The 19452-nt window shown below is 37.9% G+C and overlaps 1 protein-coding gene across 2 annotated transcripts; it reads right to left on the reverse strand.

Moving 5' to 3' along the window:
* Positions 1 to 1565: 1565 nt before the first annotated feature.
* On the reverse strand, positions 1566 to 19452 carry LOC122063007 (uncharacterized protein At4g06598-like). Of its 2 annotated transcripts, none has more exons than XM_042626658.1 (5): positions 19343 to 19452; positions 15231 to 15981; positions 14381 to 14456; positions 14131 to 14257; positions 1566 to 2258 (listed from the first exon to the last, which is right to left on the reverse strand). In XM_042626658.1, the coding sequence occupies exons 2-5, from the start codon at positions 15941 to 15943 to the stop codon at positions 2050 to 2052; spliced, it is 1125 nt and encodes a 374-aa protein (XP_042482592.1). In that variant the 5' UTR covers positions 15944 to 15981; positions 19343 to 19452; the 3' UTR covers positions 1566 to 2049. The 2 variants fall into 2 exon arrangements, with proteins under 2 accessions (XP_042482592.1, XP_042482593.1); XM_042626659.1 differs by lacking the exon at positions 1566 to 2258 and adding an exon at positions 2483 to 2739.

Genomic DNA, 19452 nt, shown 5'->3' on the forward strand with positions numbered 1-19452 from the left:
CCCCCCCCCCAACCCCCCTTTTCCTTTAAATATCACAAAGTGGTGGGACCCACATTTTCTTCTTCAGCTCAATTCCATGTTCGTCATCTCCAGTGTTAGAATTCATTTCTACACCATTTCTGGAATTTATCCTTCTAATTTACTTCCTTTTCTAACTTTTAATCTAAATCTCTCTCCCACAGCAAAGGATATCGATGGTTTTAACCATACTTGGGGTGCCAATTGATCAGTTCAGTCGGTCTGAACCGATCCTTGGTCTTTATTGGGACAAACTGAAGCCAGCCAGGTAAGAAAAGGACCAGTTTCAGTCCAATTTGGTTTCAAGTTGTATCGGGTTGGGCTAACAAGCTGTTATCGGGTTGGTTTGGTTCAGCTAAATTTCCTTTTTCCATTATATATAAAGAAAAAAATTATTAAAAAAAAAATTTTATTTATTGATTTGTTTTGGTTTTGGTTGTTGTAAGGTTTGGTTGATCTGGTCAGTTTCGGTTTCTACTGCACATTTTTTAGTCTTCATAACCTTGTCCCAAATGAGGGTTTGGATCCTCTTTTGTTTTCATAGTGTCGGATAATAAGGGTCCTTCGGCTTTGTCAATGCTCAAAGATCTGGACTAAAGCATAAGTTTAGAATTTTATGGTATTGACCAGGATGTGAATCTGAAACCAAAGTCGTCTATCGAAATTGAACTGTGCCATTTGCATTGAAATCACAAAATCGTTTAATAAATGGTTCAATTCTAATTTCAAGTTTAAGACCGATTAGTTAAATTGGTCAAATCGGTTTTAACTGTTTAACCCATTGGTTTCAAACCGAATTGACAACGTAAAAATCAATCCGTTTAAACTGTCAAAACCAATCCAATTAACCAGTATAACGATTAAATATTCAATTGTTTTAACAAAACATAATGATTTAATTTAAGAAAGAATTAAGGACCATAGAGGCTATCCAACACCCTATTTAATAATTTACTCCTATTATGTAGTTATGCAGTTAAATCTTCACTTGTTCAATGCCTCAATTAATTTGATACAGGATTAAAGCGTTTGTCAACAAAAGAAAATTTGAGTAAACATGCGAATAAACAAACAAACCAATTATTAACCGTTTAGGAACCGTATGGAATAAACTGTGATAAAAAATGTTTAAAACCGTAAAATCAACACCATTTAAAAACTGTGGAACCGAAACCATTTACTAAACGGTTGCGATTTCAGAAAGTGCAACCGTTTAATAAATGGTGCGTTTTGATTTCAGCCAAATAAATGTGAACCAAATCAAACCACACCGTATACACCTAAACCAAACCAATTAACACCCTAATGACCAGTACTGGAAACACATTTAGTCCCAAGCAATCAAACCACAGGAACCAATCGGCTTAAATTAGGTTCAACCACCCAAACCTGTCTCAAAATATTTTGGAACCACTGAATACGGCTTATTTACCAAAACATTTCTTAGGGATTTCAAAATGTCAGTTTTCCCAGTTGCAGTTCTACCCAGCCTCAATGGGTTGGGACCCAAGTGTCCATAAACAGATATTTAAGAATGTAGAAAATAATACACATAAAATTAATAATAAATAACGTAGGCCAAAGCCCCCATGCAAACAGTCTTCCACAGCCAAACCATTGTCAATCCCTCATTCCCTCATGACAGTCAATAAATCCCCAACCCAAGGTCATAAACTATCTTAGCAATCAATACAAGCAGTTCATCATCTGGAGAATCATGACCATGAAGCGACTACTCATGAATTAGAATCACTTTGTGGTACAGATGTAAACAATAAAGGGGGGGAGGAGAAGATTATCAAAGTTATCACCTCCGATGAATCACTTGCCAGCAAATCAATTCTCCAGCAACGACCACCAGGTGCACAAATGAAGATATCAGAAACACAATATGGTTGTTAGGAAGGAATAGTTCTCGTCAGGGCCCCATTCTGATGGCTACCCTCAGTTCCTCTCCATGAAAGACACTACCTCAGTCACCAGCGTTGATGGAGTGCAAGGTACAAACTATGGCACAAATTCTATCTGAAATCAAATATGGAGTGGCCCAGTGACTGGATCATGACCAGAACTGGCCTCTTTGTGCTTTAAAGAGAGGTTGGCAAATTGGGAATCCAAATCTCTGCTCCTGGCACGGCGATGAGTTGATGATGGTTGTGGCGGTTGCTGCTGCTGCTGCTGCTGCTGCTGAGACAAGGCTCTTAACCTTGCAATCTCCCTCTCCAACAATTCCTGCTCCACTGATCCACAACCTCAGAAGATTTAGTTTTTCACTCAATGATGGTGCCCATCAGTACTGGGAAAAGGTCCTCACTTCCAGAAAAAAACACAAGCTACAGCTGTTTTTCATATTAATATGCATTATCGAAAGTATATTGCAGGAAATTAGGCCTGCTAAAGCTTAATTTGTTTCCACAGAAACATTTTTGAATTTTATACGAATTGTTTTAAAAGTGAAAGGTAATTGTACGGCAATAAAAAGAACAGAGATCATTTATTGGAAGGCAATACAAACAATTGGAGAGACCTTTCAATTAAAATTTCCAAATGTTATTTTCCAAAACAGAGGCTGCATCCTAACACACCCATGGGTGACATGAAACCCATCATCATATGAATAGATTCATCTCCTCAATTCCCATGCTCAAAAATGCTTAGGCTCACATTTGATTGGCAGATACATAGAAGGCAGCATAGAATTCCTCCATTATTTATTCAGAACTGCAACAGCTAATATCTCATATCATTCATCCAAGATTATGAAATTAGTTATAAATAAAGGGAATAATATATACATAAATAAAAAAATTCTTCTGTTTTCAGTACAACTAGTAATCTAGTATAATAAATCTTCTGCTTCTAAATTTTAAGAAAAGTTAAACAAGCAGCCTGCCTAGAAAGGAATCTCCATGCAGATGCATCATTTCTGCCACATTAAAGAATGATAACGCAATTCTGACCTTCAGATGTCTAAGGAATGTTGTCCATTGGCCATGAATCAAATTCCAGAACCTAATACAATCAAATACCCTCCGGGCCTCCTAAGTATTGGCATGCATCGCCATGCATGTCCATGCACACCTACTGTTACTCAAACACTAGAGTCATGGATTCTCAAAAGCTCAATTCTGCCATCCTGGAAAATTCCTAACAGGCTAAAACTTTACATCTGTGCAGGGAACCTCCTGTCCAAAAAAATTCGACCCCACCTGAACTGCAAAAAAGCTGCTTAAGAGTTTCTCTTCCAAGCAAGTCAATTTAATTTAGACTTTTATTCTTTAGAAATGTCTATCTGGCAGAAGGATAAAAATCTAAATTAAATTCAGGGAGAGGGTCTGATGTGGATCCGGGTTCCAAAAGTTGGAATCGGATCACTTATGGACCCACAAAAGAACAAATATTTCAATCTAGGCAAACCAGTGGCAATATTGTAATTTCTGGTACAATTAAAAAAACCCTTTTAGAATGAAATAGCTGAGGGGGGACAGATCTGGAATTAATCCCAAAGAAAAGCTCAGTTCTGGAAATTAATTTGGTGGAAGGGTTAAAATGAAATGGAATTTCAGAATTAGGGGCTTTATGGGAATATCAGAGAAAAGGGGTTGAAGTGCAAATATGAAAGAAGGATCTTCTCCTACCTTTATGGCTTTATGTATAGTTGGAGAACAGAACATGATAGAAACAAAAAACAAGCGGCAGCGGCAGCGGCAATCGACCCAGCTCCTCAAGCAAGGTCACACATCTCAAGGAAGGTCCTGTACAGGTTCGAGAACCTCCAGTGCTGTCGAAGCCAAACCCCACAGAAGTCAAACAGAGAACCTTGATTTATGTATTCAAGCTTTGAAACTTCTCCAGGCGATAAGCAGAAACCAGATCTGAAAGTCGGTTTGATTCTCACATCAAGAGGAGTTCCAGGAAGTGATACTCCAGGGTTTTGGTACCTTACTGGTAGAGAATCCTCTAACAAAGTCTGAGGCCAAACAGATCAAGGGAGAAGGAGATCGATCTTCTAAACTAGGGCTGCAACTGTCGCCCAGAACAGGCTAAGGTAAAAATCAGAAAATAATAAAGATGAAGAAGAAGAAATAAAGAGGAAATAGGAGAAAGGAAGAGAAGAGATTAAAAGATTTCAGAGAGGGAGGACGAGGGGTCGGCAGTCATGGAATCAAACCCAAAAATTCTTCAATTTCATTCAATTCTTCAAATTTGAAATGTCCATTGAGTTACATCAATATAAAGGCAAGCAAAGTGTAGCTATGTAACCTAACTACATCAACTCTCCTGGTCTTAAAAGAACTCGACGGAGTATAGCAATGTAACCTAACTTCATCAACTCTCCCGGTCTTAAAAGAACTCGACTCCGTCGAGTTATGTCATGCTCCCAAGATACCCTTGTAAATCACTCTAATGGAGTTACGCAATGGAAATTTTAAGAGTAATTTAGTGATTTCTGTTTCCTTAATTATTAATGTAGGGTGTGGTCGAGTTTAGTAGGAGATTTTATTTCAATTGCTATTTAAGGTAGTTTCCAATTTATTTAGCTTTTATTGTTACACTTTTCTTGCCTTTATATTGATATAACCCAATGGAGATTTCAGATTTTGGAGAATTAAAACTTGGTTGAAATTTTGGGTGTGAAGCCATGGCTGCCGTGGGTGATTCTCTTCTTTCCCCTTTCTAATATTTTCTCTGTCTTTGATTTTTATCCTCTCTTCTTTCCCCCTCCCCTTCCCCTTCCCCTTCCCCTTCCCCTTCCCCTTCCATATTATACTTTGTTCTTTCTTTTCCTTACTGTTGTTACTTCACTGGGTTGCAGAAGACTTGATCGATCTCTCTCAGAAGCAATCCTTTTGGCCCGAGATTTGGAGCGAAGGAAACTCTCCCCAAGGCAACCTGAACCCAAGAACCTTAAGCCCTATTACTGCTCCTACTGCAAGTTCGAACTCTGCAACAGTGCTGGCTCTTCCTCCTACCGCCAGATCTGAGTTGCAGGGAGGGACTACAGCTCCTGTTTGCTTGCTGATTTGAAGCATTTTTTTGTTGGAATCAAGAGGCCAGAAAGTTTCAAGCTTCATCAAAGATTTTGGGCTGAATCGATGTAATTGGAATGAGTTTTCACCACTGCAAGCCTTCCCCTCTTGCCGCTGGGTTTGTGTTCTATCATGACCTAAGGTTGAAGATGAACTATCTTCTTATTTGCAAACAAATCACTTTCTGTTATTACAATTGAGCCCTTGTTTCCTAAAATTATATTCTATTACTCCCCCTTCTCTTTGGTAATTCTTAAACACCCCTCTCCTTCCAATTTCTATTTCATTTTGACTTCTGACCTCATTATCTATTTTCCTCTCTTTTAAGTGCTTGAATTGTTCCTGAATTTACAAGAATGACACTTCTTTGAAAACTGGTTTAGTTGTTAATTGTGGGCCCATAAGTGATCCGAGTCCGATATTTCGAATCCGAATCCGGATCCGCATCAAGTAGTATCAGACCAAATTTCCTGCAATTTTCCTAACCATGGCAGGTCATGTCAGTAATGCCGAGCTACAAAAATTGTATCATGAATTAGCTGAAGGTCAACGGATACTGCGTGAGAATCAACAAAATACTAATGCTAGGCTTGAGAGGACTGAAGCCAAGTTTGACAAGTTAAATGGAAAAAATGATTACTTTTATGAAGAAGTCTGATAAGCGAGCTGAAGAAGGATCCTCTACACTACCTCCTTAGTTCAATACCTTACGGGTCGAAGATACACCTCATAGGCAACAACTTAATCTAGTTGTAACCTAGGATGTTACACAACAATTTTCTGACAAAGATTATGCCATCAAAGTTGAGGTTCCAGAGTTCAATGGTGAAAAAGGACTTGAATTCCTTGACTGGCATACCAAAGTAGAGAGAATTTTTACTTATAAATCTCTTCCGGACGAGAAGTGTGAACTCATCCTCACGAAGAGTTTATTGAAAAGTTGTTTATGTGGAAGGTTGTGTGCTCGAAAAAATTCAGCAGAGATAAAGTTGGCTTCTGCTCCGGTATTAACAACTGTATGAATATCAGTAGGATCGGAAACGTGCATGAGAGTACCCTTTTGTCTGAAGAGAGGAGCCTTGTCAACTAGCCTGTTTAAGAAGGATGTAAGACTAGCGGAATGAGCTTCTACCTCATCATCATCATCATCATCATAGTCAATATTCTTTGCATCAAGAGGATAAGGATGTAAATTAGGATCAACATCATCACCCTTCTCTGTAGGTTGCTTCTCTGCTGCATTCAGAGAACGAGTCCTATTGGGGCACTTGTTGGAGCAGTGACCTTTTTTACCACAACTATAGCATCTGATGCTCTTCACCCAATCACTATCCTTGTTGAATTCTAACATTTTTTCTTCAACTCTACGAGCTTCAGGCTTCTTTTCCTCCATACTTGGTGAAGGTTTATAAACTAAAGGAGTCTTGAGCATACTCTTCTAATAAATGGACTTCCCTTCAGTTGTCTTAGCATGAGCTGCTGCCACATCAACAGACCTGATATCAGTGTCAGCCGATTCGAGTCTGATCTCAGTACTTAGCCCACTGATATATCGCATCACCCGTTGTTGAACTGTTTCTTGAAGCCTACACCTTGAAGATAGTTTGTGAAATTCGAGGATGTAGGTATTCACATCCTTGTTGTCTTGTTGAAGATTAAGCAATTTATGAAACATTACCTTCTCATGATTAAGAGGAACAAATTTCTCAGTCAGGATCTGCTTCATGACCTCCCAATTAGTAACGGGTCCAAGTCTTCTGACAAACCTTGCAATCTTACATGCAATACATCATCCCACCATGAACATGCATACCCAATAAACTTGGTGAGGATGAGTTCACACTTCTTCTCATCCATAAGAGATTTATAAGCAAAAATTTTCTCCACATTGGTAAGCCAATCAAGGAATTCCTTAGGTCCCTTTCACCACTGAACTCTGGAACCTCAACTTTGATGCCATAATCTTTGTCAGAAAATTTCCGAATACATCTTGGGGGACAATTGGATTAAATTACTACCTATGAGGTGTACCTTCGATCCGTAAGGTATTAAACTAAGGTAGTGTCGAGGATCATCCCTCATCTCGCTTGTCGGACTTCTTCATAAAAGCAATCATCTCTTCCACAAACTTATTAGACTTGGCTTCAGTCCTCTCAAGCCTAGCATCAGTATTTTGTTGATTCTCACACAGTACCCGTTGACCCTCAACCATAGTTGTTATGGCGCCCAGGCGAACCAAGGCAGTGGAGGGTTGTCTAAACGCTTAGGCAAGAAGGCACCCGCCTTAAGGCGAACAAGGCGACCAAGTGTTATTTTTTATTTTTCCTATTTTCTAACACTATTTAGTAAGCTATATAAACCTTATATCATAAAAAAATCAAGATTAAGCAACATCAAGTCATTAAAAATCAACATTTAGCGATATTAAATCATAAAAAATTAACATTAAGGCATATTAAGTTGTAAAAAAATCAACATTTAGAGAAATGCTCTTGTTCTATAATAAGTTTGACTAGTCAAATGATTTTATTTTTACATGAGACTTTTTGTATTAGTTAAAACATAAAATCAGTTTTCCAACAAGTCTAAGATTACTTAAATCTAAGTTATAATGACAAAGTTATGCTCCAGTCAAACTTAATTTTAAATGCACGAATGCTGTTAAAATCGCCTGAATGAAAATAATTTTATGGATATCAAAACAAAAGATTATTTTATCGGACTTTTGGTTTTTAGCAATGTTTTAACATAGTAGAATTTATAAAATTTTCATAATTGAGAAAAAACCCCAGCATTTAAAAGTTGAAAATCACCCCTATAACCAAAATCCAGTTTTTGTTCTTGGACTAGGGGTTGACTTTTTTTCCTTTTGGAATTTGATTTTTAAACTATTTTTATTGGATTCAAATAGGGGATATTTGCTTATTTATGAATAATATCTTAAGTAAATGTAAAAAACATTAACTTAAAAAATATTTACTTAAAAGATATTTGGCATAAATAAGTGTCAAAACACAAGGCGATATGCAATGCAACAAGGCGACTGTCACCTGAGGCACCGCCTGGACGCCTAGGCGATGCCTTGACAACTATGCCCTCAGCGAACTCACGATACAATTTTTGTAGCTCGGCATTGGCGATGTGACCTGTCATGATTAGGAGATTGCAGGAAATTTTCTCTGATACCACTTGATGCAAATCTGGGTTCTAAAAGCTGGAATCGGATTGCTTATGGACCCACAAAAGAACAAATATTTCAATCTAGTCAAACCAGTGGCAATATTATAATTTCCGGTACAATTTACAATTTATAACCCTTTCGAGTGAAATAGCTAGGGCGGACAAATATGGAATTAATCCTAAAGAAAAGCTCAGTTCTGGAAATTAATTCGGTGGAGGGATTAAAATGAAATGGAATTTCAGAACTAGGGGCTTTATGGGAATATCAAAGAAAAGGGGTTGAAGTGCAAATATGAAGGAAGTGTCTTCTCGTACCTTGATGGCTTTATGTATAGTTGGAGAACAGCACATGATAGAAACAAAACCAGCGGCAGCGGCAATCGACCTAGCGTCTCAAGTAAGGTCACCCATCTAAAGGAGGGTCCTGTACAGGTTCAAGAACCTCCAATGTTGTCGAATCCAAACCCCACAGATGTCAAACAGAGAACCTTGATTAAGTATTCAAGCTCTGAAACTTCTCAAGGAGATACGCAGAAACCAGATCTGAAAGTCGATTTGATTCTCACATCAAGAGGAATTCCAGGAAGTGATACTCCAAGGTTTTGGTCGCTTACTGGTAGAGAATCCTCTACCAAAGTCTCAAGCCAAATAGATCAAGGGAGAAGGAGATCGATCCTCTAAACTAGAGCAGCAACTGTCGCCCAGAACAGGGTAAGGGAAAAACCAAAATATAATAAAGATGAAGAAGAAGAAATAAAGAGGAAATAGGAGAAAGGAAGAGAAGATATTAGAAGATTTCAGAGAGGGAAGAAGAGGGGTCAACAGTCATGGATTCAAAGCTAAAAATTCTTCAATTTCATTCAATTCTTCAAATCTGAAATCTCCATGAAGTTACATCAATATAAAGGTAAGCAAATTGTAGCAATGTAAGCTAAATAAATTGGAAACTACCCTAAATAGCAACCAAAATATAATCTGAAACTCCCTACTAACTTGACCACACCCTACACTAACAATTAAAGGAAACAAATCAAATATCTAAATTATTCCCAAAATTCCCCACGCCTAGCTGCATCAGGGTCATAGTTGTCAAGGCATTGCCTATGTCCTAGGCGTCCAAGCAGCTTTGTCTAAATTGGTGCCTTGCTAGTGTCGCTTTAATTTTTGCCCCCACTCAACCGCCTTAGTTCGTTTAGGCATCATGACAACTATGGAGAGGGTTCTCATCCTTTAGAAGTGTCTATCTGGCTGTATCAAGTATGATCTCGAATAAAGCTGATTGGAGGGCAAGGATCGATGTAGCCGACCCCATTTAGTTGGGGTTAAGGCTGAGTTGTTGTTGTCTCTTTTTGCACCAGTATCTATCTGGCTCTAATATATCACCTACTTTTCCAGAATACTCAATAGTTTACATGAATCATGTTAAAACAAACAAAAATCATAATCTCCCACATGGCCATTTGTAAGGTTATTCACTTAAGCAAATAACCCCAACAACTGTTCAAGCTCCATCCCAAACTCAAACTAAGATTTCAGATCTAATCCCCAATGAAAGTTACTCAGATTTGACAAAAATAGAGAAAATAAGAGATCTCATAAACCATAGCTCAGATGGGTATGAAAGTGGCCAATATATCCCAAAACTACTAATGCAGTTGGCTATGGGTAGAATTGGGATTAATTTAGTACTTTGATTTGTTTCCTTTATTGTTACTGTACGGTGTGGTCAAGTTAGTAGGAGATTCAATTTCAGATTTCAGTTGCTAATTTAGGTTAGTTTCCATTTTAAATTAGTTTCCATTAATTGATGTTATTTTCCTTTAAGTACTCATGTAACACAATGGAGTTTTCAGTTTTGAGATTTGAAGAATTGAATGATTTTTGCTTGGTTTGAAACCATGGATGATGTGAGGTTTGACTACCTCTCACCCCACTGATCTTCTTTCTTGTTTCCCACTCTTATCTTCTTCCCCTTGCTGTCTTTTTCTTTACCTGAACCGATCTGAACCGAGCTTCTCACATGCTCCACTGTTGTGGCTGAGATTTGGTATGCTTGATTCTGATGTAACGGCGATTCAACCCGGAGAGTTTGGCATCCACTACTCAAGTGTGTGACAAGAGTCGAGCTGCTATTGCAACCTGCAATTGTTTCAGCGACCAGATCTGATTTGCAGAGCTTAATACTTCTTGTACCCTTGACGTCTGTAACTAGTATTGATGGGTTTGATAGAGTTGGAAGGTGCAACCCTTCGCCTGAAATTTCAGGCCAGCTCGATGCCAAACCAATGAGTTCCCCAGCTCAAAGCCCTGCTGACTCCAACGCTGCAACCCTATTCCAAGGTTGAAGAAGACTCCAAACTCCTCTCTTAAATCATGAGCTTTCCTGTTCTTCTTTCCTTACTAATGCCCTTCCTTTAACCCTTTATTTACACCCTGCCCTTAAGTTGTTTTCCATTCCTTGTTTACCCCCACCAAATAAATACTAAGCACCTTTATGTCCTTCCCACAGCTAACCATCTAGAACCTTACACATTCTGTTCATTTATGAGTCTGCCACTCCTTATAGAAACTTCACATTATTTACAGAACTGCCATTATTCTTGATAATTGTTATTTTCACTATTGAATGGGCCCCTACGTGATCCAATTCCGAGTTTTGGAATCCGGATCCGTATCAACTACCCTCCAAATTTGGCTTGAATCCACCAAGTGGATACGAAACCAATCACGATCATAGATACCACAGATAGGAGAAACAAGGGTTTAGGACCAGATTTAGGAGAAAACTTGCATCTGGCTATTGGCAGCCCAGATGGGGCTGGAAAGTTGATCGAGTGGTCCTCCTCGGCTGCTCTTCATACACTTTTAATTCTGATCTCAAGTGAGAGAGATCTGAAGATTCTTGATTTTGGGTCAGATTAGGAAACTTTAAGGAGAAAACTTGCTGTAACTTCAGCAGGACTCCAAATGCCCCAAGGAGCCTGTCGAGTGGCTCTTTTGTAGGGTAGAATAGATCCCCTAAAGGGTTGGTTGATCAGAGATCAGATCAGGGAGATCTATGGCTCGACCCTTGTCCAAGAAAGTCCTCTTTTATGCAGATTGATTCTGTACTTTGGATGGTTATGATCTCCAAACTGTAGGGGCTTCTTAGGGCTTTCAACTTGGCTTGATTTAATCACTCAATCATGTAAAATAGAAAATAAAAAGGGGAAGAGGGTGAGAAGTAATTGTAGAAGAAGGGAGAAAGGGAAATGACTATCTCAACCTAGGTCTCACCCTCAACTCTCTTAGTTGATGAACAAATCTCTCTCAGTCTAAGGAGTAAGCATGGCTCACAAATAAATTTCATTAATTCATGTCAAAGCATTATAATCAATGGAGGCTTCATAAATAGCCTTACAAAACTGATTTCAAAAAAAGAAACTCTAAAATAGGAAACTTTCTAACTGAAATCAAATCCTTAAACTTGGAGACTAAAAGAAACTACAAATAACTTTTGTCTAACAACTACAAGACACCAAATAGGAAACGAGGATCTACTAACAAGAATCTTGACAAAAGGAATATCTTGCTGTCCAAGAAAAGATCAAAAAGGAAACAAATCCTAGGACTAATCTTTCTGAAATCGATGGGCAGATCTTGAGCTCTTCTGGATTCTTCTTCCTTCCAAATCTGATGGACAGCTGTATGCTTCTAGAAGATCTCCATTAAACAAAAAACTGGAAGAAGTTGGCTTGCTTGATGGAGAGAAAAATCTCCCCTGCTGTGCTGGATCGATGGGCTCAGGAAAGACCAAATTTGAACCAAGTGCTGGCCTGGTTCAATGGAAGGTCTGGTCGAAAAAGAACCAGGTCAGAAAGTAACCCAAGAGGCTGGTTCAAATGGCCCTCTTACCTACATCAGGCCATTTAGGAAAGAATCCCCTTAATGGGGCACACCTAGGCTTGCCACGTGGAAGAATGATGAGGCAACTATGACCATTGGATATCTAGGGACTGCTGCAAATAGGCCGCCTATAAAATTTCAGCCTCAAATTCAATCATTTATCCTCCCATCTAATGCCATACCCTCCTATACACGTCCCATGCACCCCACCCACCCACACACCCACCCAACTCCCAGCCCCCAATTGTAGTCCTGTGCAACCTCTTGGTAGTCCTAAATTTTGCAATTCCTTGTTTTGCCACTTAAAAAACTCGGATTGGTATGAAATTTGGCATGAGAGCAAGGGGGATTGGGGTAATCTAGAAAATTTCAGTCCCATCTGAGCTCTAATGTGGCAGATCTAATTGTCTGTTAAGGAGATTCTTTCCTTAAAAGTCCTAGAATTTTCGATTTCTTGTTTTGCAACTTAGCAAACTCGGATTACTATGAAATTTGGTGTGCAAGCAAGGGACCTTGGTAGCTACCTATCTATAAAATTTCAGTCTCATCTGACCAAACACGTTGCAGATCTAAGTCCCCGTTGAGAAGATTATTTCCTTAACATCCGTGTAGGAAAACCAGGTCCTTCTTTCAACATCAAAGGACATAGTTTTCCTCATAATATCAATATCTTTCCATGCGCCTTAAAGTTCATAAGTTGGAAATTATAATATTGAATATGAACATCAATATTGTTGCATATCTCTGTTCTCCAATGACTGGTTAAGATGCAACAGTACATGCTAATGGGAACTTTAGCAAAACCCAAGAGAAACACTATTTTAACCTAAAATGGGTAACTGGTTTCAATGAATGGGAGTTGCAGTTCTCCACAATTCCATAAGTCCTCGTAATAAAAGTATTGGCTGATAAACAATGCAAGAAACAAATAAAAAAAAAAAAAAAAATGCATGGTTACAGTTTTAGCTTATGTTCACAAAAAGGGGGGAGGGATCGGGTAGGGCTTAGTAAGATCATTGACAGGCACCGTCCACTTTTTCACCTAGGCACCGCTTAGGTGCCTGTCAATGATCTTAGGCACCGCTTAGGATCATTAATGATATTTAGTTTCAATCACCTAAATGATAAATCATCTAATAGAGTTTAAAGTAGTGAAATTAACGATATTAGCAGTTCAATAGATGATCAATTGCTCAGGATCATTAGTGGACGTTAACAACATGGAAACATGTCCATTGATAGGTCATGATTTTTTGTTCATTCTTTTGTTGGGGAAGACCAATAACCTAGTGAATGAGCATTTATATTTTGTCTTCTGAATAGCAGTCGCATAACAAAATCGAATTTGAAACTGGATACTGGAACCAAATAAGAACCGAACACAAAACCCGAATAGGAACCAGAACCGGACCAGAACTGGATAGGTCAGGTACAAGTACCAATTTTCAAAACCAAGATGGGACTTGGTCCGGTTCTGGATCACACTAACACTCCTTGGAACCAAAACCGGAACCGGAACGAATACCTGGTTCTGGACCGATTGACACCCTTAGTGATAACACATCTTGTTGACAATTCTCAAGTTTATTTTGATTTATGTTTATTGCTTTGTTTCTTGACGACTATGATTATATTATATCATATATTTTGTTGAGTGTATGTTGTTTATTTTTCGCCCATATTAGGTAATTACTAGCATAATGATATCATATTGCATTGATATAGCTTCTATATGTTGCATATAAGCGTTATTATTATATGAATTCCCATTGATATATCACATATAGCTGTATACTGAACACCCAAGGCACCCTAGTCACCTCTCCGACACTGCATGGAAATGATAAGTTGGATTTAAAACAATCCACTTCATTGCATTTTTTGTTTTTCTTTTTTTTTTCTTTTGTATACAACCAAATTTTTGGAGGTTCAAGGCTTGTTGATCAGGCAAAAACGTAGTTCTTCAATTATTTACCCAAGGGATTACAGCTTTAGCTAGTTAGTATAAGAGACTTACAGTACTTTATAAGTTGCTCCTGTGCTAAAGTTTCAAGCCGTTGCTTCAGGGCTTTGTTCTCCATGCTTAATATAAGATTCTGCTGGTCCAGAAATCCAAGCTCAGCTGAAACTTCAGACCCTTCTACCTAAAAATTCATATATAGATATATATGAGAAACAACAATAATGTCAATAGTTGTATAGCAAGGATAAATAATTCAAAACCTAGAACAGACTAAATAATGCATTTAACTTTCTCATAAACTTGCCTGTAAAGCTTGGACATTCCTTTCCAGTTCAGCGATGTACTGAAGTTTCCGAACTCGCGAACGTTGAGCAAATTGTCTGCAGTAAACAGCATCCAAGGTCATATATACAAATCTGAAAACTATATATTCAAGCGTAGGTTTCCTCAACATACATATTATTCTTTAATTTGTTAATGCTAATTATGAATAGCAAAAGGACAAAATTCAAACATGCAGTAATCAAGGATTCTATAACCATGGAAGGGTAACACCCCCCTCCCAAAAAAAAAAGGGATTCTGAACATAATTAGCAAAGAAGTAGAATAGAGAATGCAGTATAATTAATCAATGATCTTGGTCCCTATCATAGCTGAGCCACCAAAACGCTTAGTATTTGAATAATTTGATAAATCAAAATGTGAATTACTTATCTAGCCATTAGATGAAAAGCATACAAAAGGGAAATTGAAGATCCAGAAAATAGAAGGCCTACATATTTTAAAGTACAATCTCTATCAGGTCAGTACATGTTATAGTGCAAGAGAAATACAATAAGTTTTTTTTTTTTTTTTTCTAGAGTACAATCAATTTTCTTCTTCTTGTCCTCCTTTTCATCTTTCCTTTTTTTCTTTTCTTCTTTTTTCTTTTTTTTTCTTTTTTTTTTTTTTTTTTTTTTTTTGGGGTGGGGGAGGGGTGGCGTGGGTTGTTAGGGGTGTGAACAGGGTACAAATTATAACATTGAAACATCTTAAAAGCACGCTTATGTCAAAAAACACAAATTTTCTTCAGACTTATAGCAAACTACAAACCATTCCCCATGTTAAAAGTTCAGGAATCAAACATACTGTGAGCACATGAATAAATGTCTTACTGTTTTGCACGCTTTGGATCTGTCTCTGATGCAGAAGGCTTAGCATAAGAGTTATCCCTCTTATCAGAAGAACCTTTTAGATTGTGTGACCCAGATTCTCCCCGTTCTTGCTTGTCAGTAGCTGAAGGCGGAACCCTGTCCAATTCCTGTGGAACAGATAACTGTACAGAGCTTTGACATACAATATTATCCCTGGAAGATAGAAGGCCACTTATGTAGTTAATAGAATTCAAAGAAGAATCCCATGACCTATTCTGCAGCCTCCCAAAAGAAGCTGGCTCCGTGTAGAAAGAAGCATGACATGCCTCTTTGCAAGGATCAAATTCCAGTGATCCCCAACTAGGCAAAGTGGCATTTTTAAAGTTGTCCTGAGCTATATTTTCCATGTTAAAAGCATTAGCTGCATCCAAGTAGGCAAATGAGTCACTTGAAGACCGCCGATGACCCCTTCGTAAAGGTGATTCTGGCTCATTAAGGAGATCATCAAGCCAAGAAGGTTGATCCTCTGTTAGAAAGCTCTCCGAGGAAGTACGTTGGTGGTGTCTATGCCCCTCGCGTTGCTTTGGAATACCTTTCGATCCTATTGCAGGACTGGGTCCATAATCAGCATAGGATGGTGAAATGCTCGGAAAGGGACTTTTAGGAGGCAGCAGTGATTGTTTTCCTGAGTATGGCAAACTTCTAATATGTGAAGACCCTTTTGAATTTGCCATGGCATAAATAGAACAGTTCCTCCAGACTGCCAAAGAAACTGCCATGAAATGACAGGTATCAGAACTTGTCAAGCAAAGCAACAAAAAATAAAACAGCATCAGATTATAATGCCTACACATTTTGAAATGCACCTCAATTCCGTTCGCATTGATCATGAGATCAAATTAAAAGTTCATAAAATGTGCTATTGGTGTATACACGGACAGAAAGATCAAGATAGCATTTCAGATAACACACAATTCAATTTCCCAGGATAACAGATTAATGACCTACAATGATATCATGAACCCCAACCTCCTCATGGAATCGGAGAAACGAGTATTTAATAATTGACATTGTGCAAGATGCTACTAATTTCCATTTGTTCATGAAGACTAATTAGTTTCATCAAATATCTATCAACCATTGTTACCAAAGTAAGAATCAAAATTGAAAAGAAAAAAAGCAAGGCCTACAAAATATAGAGGATATTAGAAGCGATTAGTAGTGAAACAGGAAACAAATCACAAGAAAGAAAATCAATGTAATAGCAAATTACTAGAAGTGAAAAAGAAAGCACATCACAAGAAAGAAATTCAAAGTGATTAGCAAGTGGCATACGACAAGCAAGAAGTTCAACCATAACAACAATAACTACAACAATGCATTGAAGTTTCAAGAGCAGAAAAGATTTTGCATTTCACATTTTCGTTATGCAAGTAACAGGAAATCAAGTTTCGAGTAGTCATTCTAACCGCACTTCAAATGGTAAACTTTGTGAATGTTCTTTGGTAATTCATAGTTGAAATAGAAATGAGATGACTATTCTCAGTGGCCAAAGAAAAACCTAATTTCGTAAAAACGGTTCCTCCCCCCCCCCCCCAATCTCTTCTTTTGAGTAATTTCCCATTACTTTATCAACTTTTTCAGCTTGCATCTCCAAATTCTATACATTTGCTTCACAGCATGATTTATTGACAACAGTTCTCTTTTAACAGTCAACGTTTACTTGCTCTCATTAAAATAGTATCTATTAGAACAAAATTACAATTAGGGCCAATCGAGGGAACTTAAAATCTCAGTGACACATTCCCCCAGTCTTTTAGTCCTAAAGCACTAAATTTATCAAACTATTCACTAAGACAACTGTTCCCAACAGATATGAGAGATGCAAGCTACTTCAATTATGTGGAGATAATGCCCTATCAAGGAACTCTGAATTCTTTATCAGCTAGATGATAAACAAGTCTACGAGCTCCCCCAATCCAAAAAAATAAAATAAAAAAATAATAATCTGTGAATCACAAATAAAGTTTACATTGTTCCATACAGTCCCTTGGCATCCACTATCTGATCCACATCGACATCACCCTTCCAAGATCAGCAACACACCAGAGATTGTACTGCCAAAACCAACCACTCTTCTTTAAACATTGTTTCAAATACTTACATAGCTGCTTTACCGGCATTGAATTTGATCTAAGCCAAATGAGAAATTAAAAAAAAAGGGTGGCGTTCCTGCCCGGTGGCAAAGGCTAGCGAGAGCCAATGAGGCCCCCCTATTGTTTCAACCAATAGGGAGCAGGGAAGGTTCAAGATCAGAATACTTTAGTGCACCTGGTAAAGAGTTTCAAGTTACCCCAGTGCCCAATCCAGGACATAATAAGGGCAGTTACTTGCCACGTAATGAAAACTAGTATTATAACTTTGGTTGTAGCTTGTACCAGCCACAGGATTACTAATGCAGTGCTAATCTCGGACAAGGGAAGTCCAGTGGGAGATCAGAACCTAGGAATCAAAATAGCAAGTCAACCACAACATAGAAACAAGGAATCAGAGTAGGAAACTCAGGTGAACATAAATAGCAAGCGCATCAGCAACTAGTAACTAGTAGAGAATAGAAACAAAGAAGAACTGTCGCTGTAACAGAATCCAGACATAGCAAAAAACTGCCAACAGAACTTCAGTTCGATGGGCATGAGTTGCTTGGATATGTTGGCTCTAGAAATATTTTTAACACTTGAGTGGAAGACTTACAAAGGTTAATGAACAGAATAGCAAATTGAGAACCAGAGAAACTGAACTCATATGCACAAGTATAGAGAAATCAGAAAACTGATCTAGAGAAAGAGAAGAAAAATAGAAAAAGGATATGGACTAAGCCTCTCACCTAGAACTTGACTAGCTTCTCGCCAATCCAAATTGGCATCCCACCAAGATACCTAGGCTTCCCACAAGGAATTCCCTAATTATCATGAAAACGGAGCTCTAAATCTCACATAACCAAAAAGAAAAAGCTATGTTTGAATCTCAAAAGTGTAAGGGAGTTGTGTAGCCCCTTTTCTTTATTTATAGAACTAAGAAATAACAGAAATTGTGAAACTCACCATGCACAAACAAAGAAAGTCCTATTGCAACTTAACTCTTGAAAATAAAAGTATCTAGAAACTCTAAGAAAATAAAAGAAAATACCTAATTTCGTATAGGCCACAAATCCCTCATATTTAGGTTTATAGAATTGACCTATTACAAAAGAAAACCCAAAAATACTAAACACATGACCCATATAACTTATTAGACACTAAAATTAAACCTATTGGACCAATCTGACCCAACCAATAGTTTGGTTTGCAGCTGGGCTTCTTGTTCTTCTGAACTGCATCAATTACCTTCATCATTTACAATATGCTATCGACATGAACACAGCCATATGTCAACCAAATGTTTAAGGGTCAAGTAGTAAGTGGAGAACCAAAAAGGAGGAAAGGAAAATATATTGGGTGAACAGACACATGTTATCAGCATTTTTTTTCTTCCTCTATTTAATTCCTTCATTTTGGTACTCCATGGTGATACCTCAAATCTAGTAATAAATTTCAACAATGGTTACTGGATTAACAGTTCATTCCCAAGCTATCAAACCACACCAACAAGCAATTAAACATTCTTTCAAACATTTAGCCTCACATGAGAGCACCTCCTTCTCCTTGGAAGCTAAGAAGCATATAACACAGCAACCAACTGTGCGATCGTTTAACACAAAATGGTTCGTCTTTATGACAACTGACACACATCCAAACCTGGTTAAAAATTGCCAACCACCCCCCCCCACCCAAAAAAAAAAAAAACTGATTCAAGAGATTGGCAGGGGGTGGGAAAAAAAAGTATTTAACAAATCGCAGAAATTACAATAACATGAAAAACGAGACTTCAAGGGCGGGGGGAAATAGGAATTTTTTTTAAAGAAAAAACACGTAAACCAAATAACAGAAGAAATTAAATAAGTAGAGAAACAATGGAAGATTTTGAATATACAGAAAACGAAAGGAAGAACAGCAAACAATGGAAGATTTCTAATATACAGAAAACGAAAGGAAGACAGCCATAGAAACTTGATGAATTAAAGAGAATGCATATACCAGACCGAGACGAGCAACAAAGCAATCCTCTTCGCGTCCTCTGTACTCCGAGAAACAAACCCTAGAATCAGAACCCTAAGAAATATTTTTTTTTTCTTTTTCTTTTTTTT

The sequence above is a fragment of the Macadamia integrifolia genome, unplaced genomic scaffold, assembly GCF_013358625.1.
Source record: "Macadamia integrifolia cultivar HAES 741 unplaced genomic scaffold, SCU_Mint_v3 scaffold1178, whole genome shotgun sequence".
NCBI classification, from domain to species: Eukaryota; Viridiplantae; Streptophyta; class Magnoliopsida; order Proteales; family Proteaceae; genus Macadamia; species Macadamia integrifolia.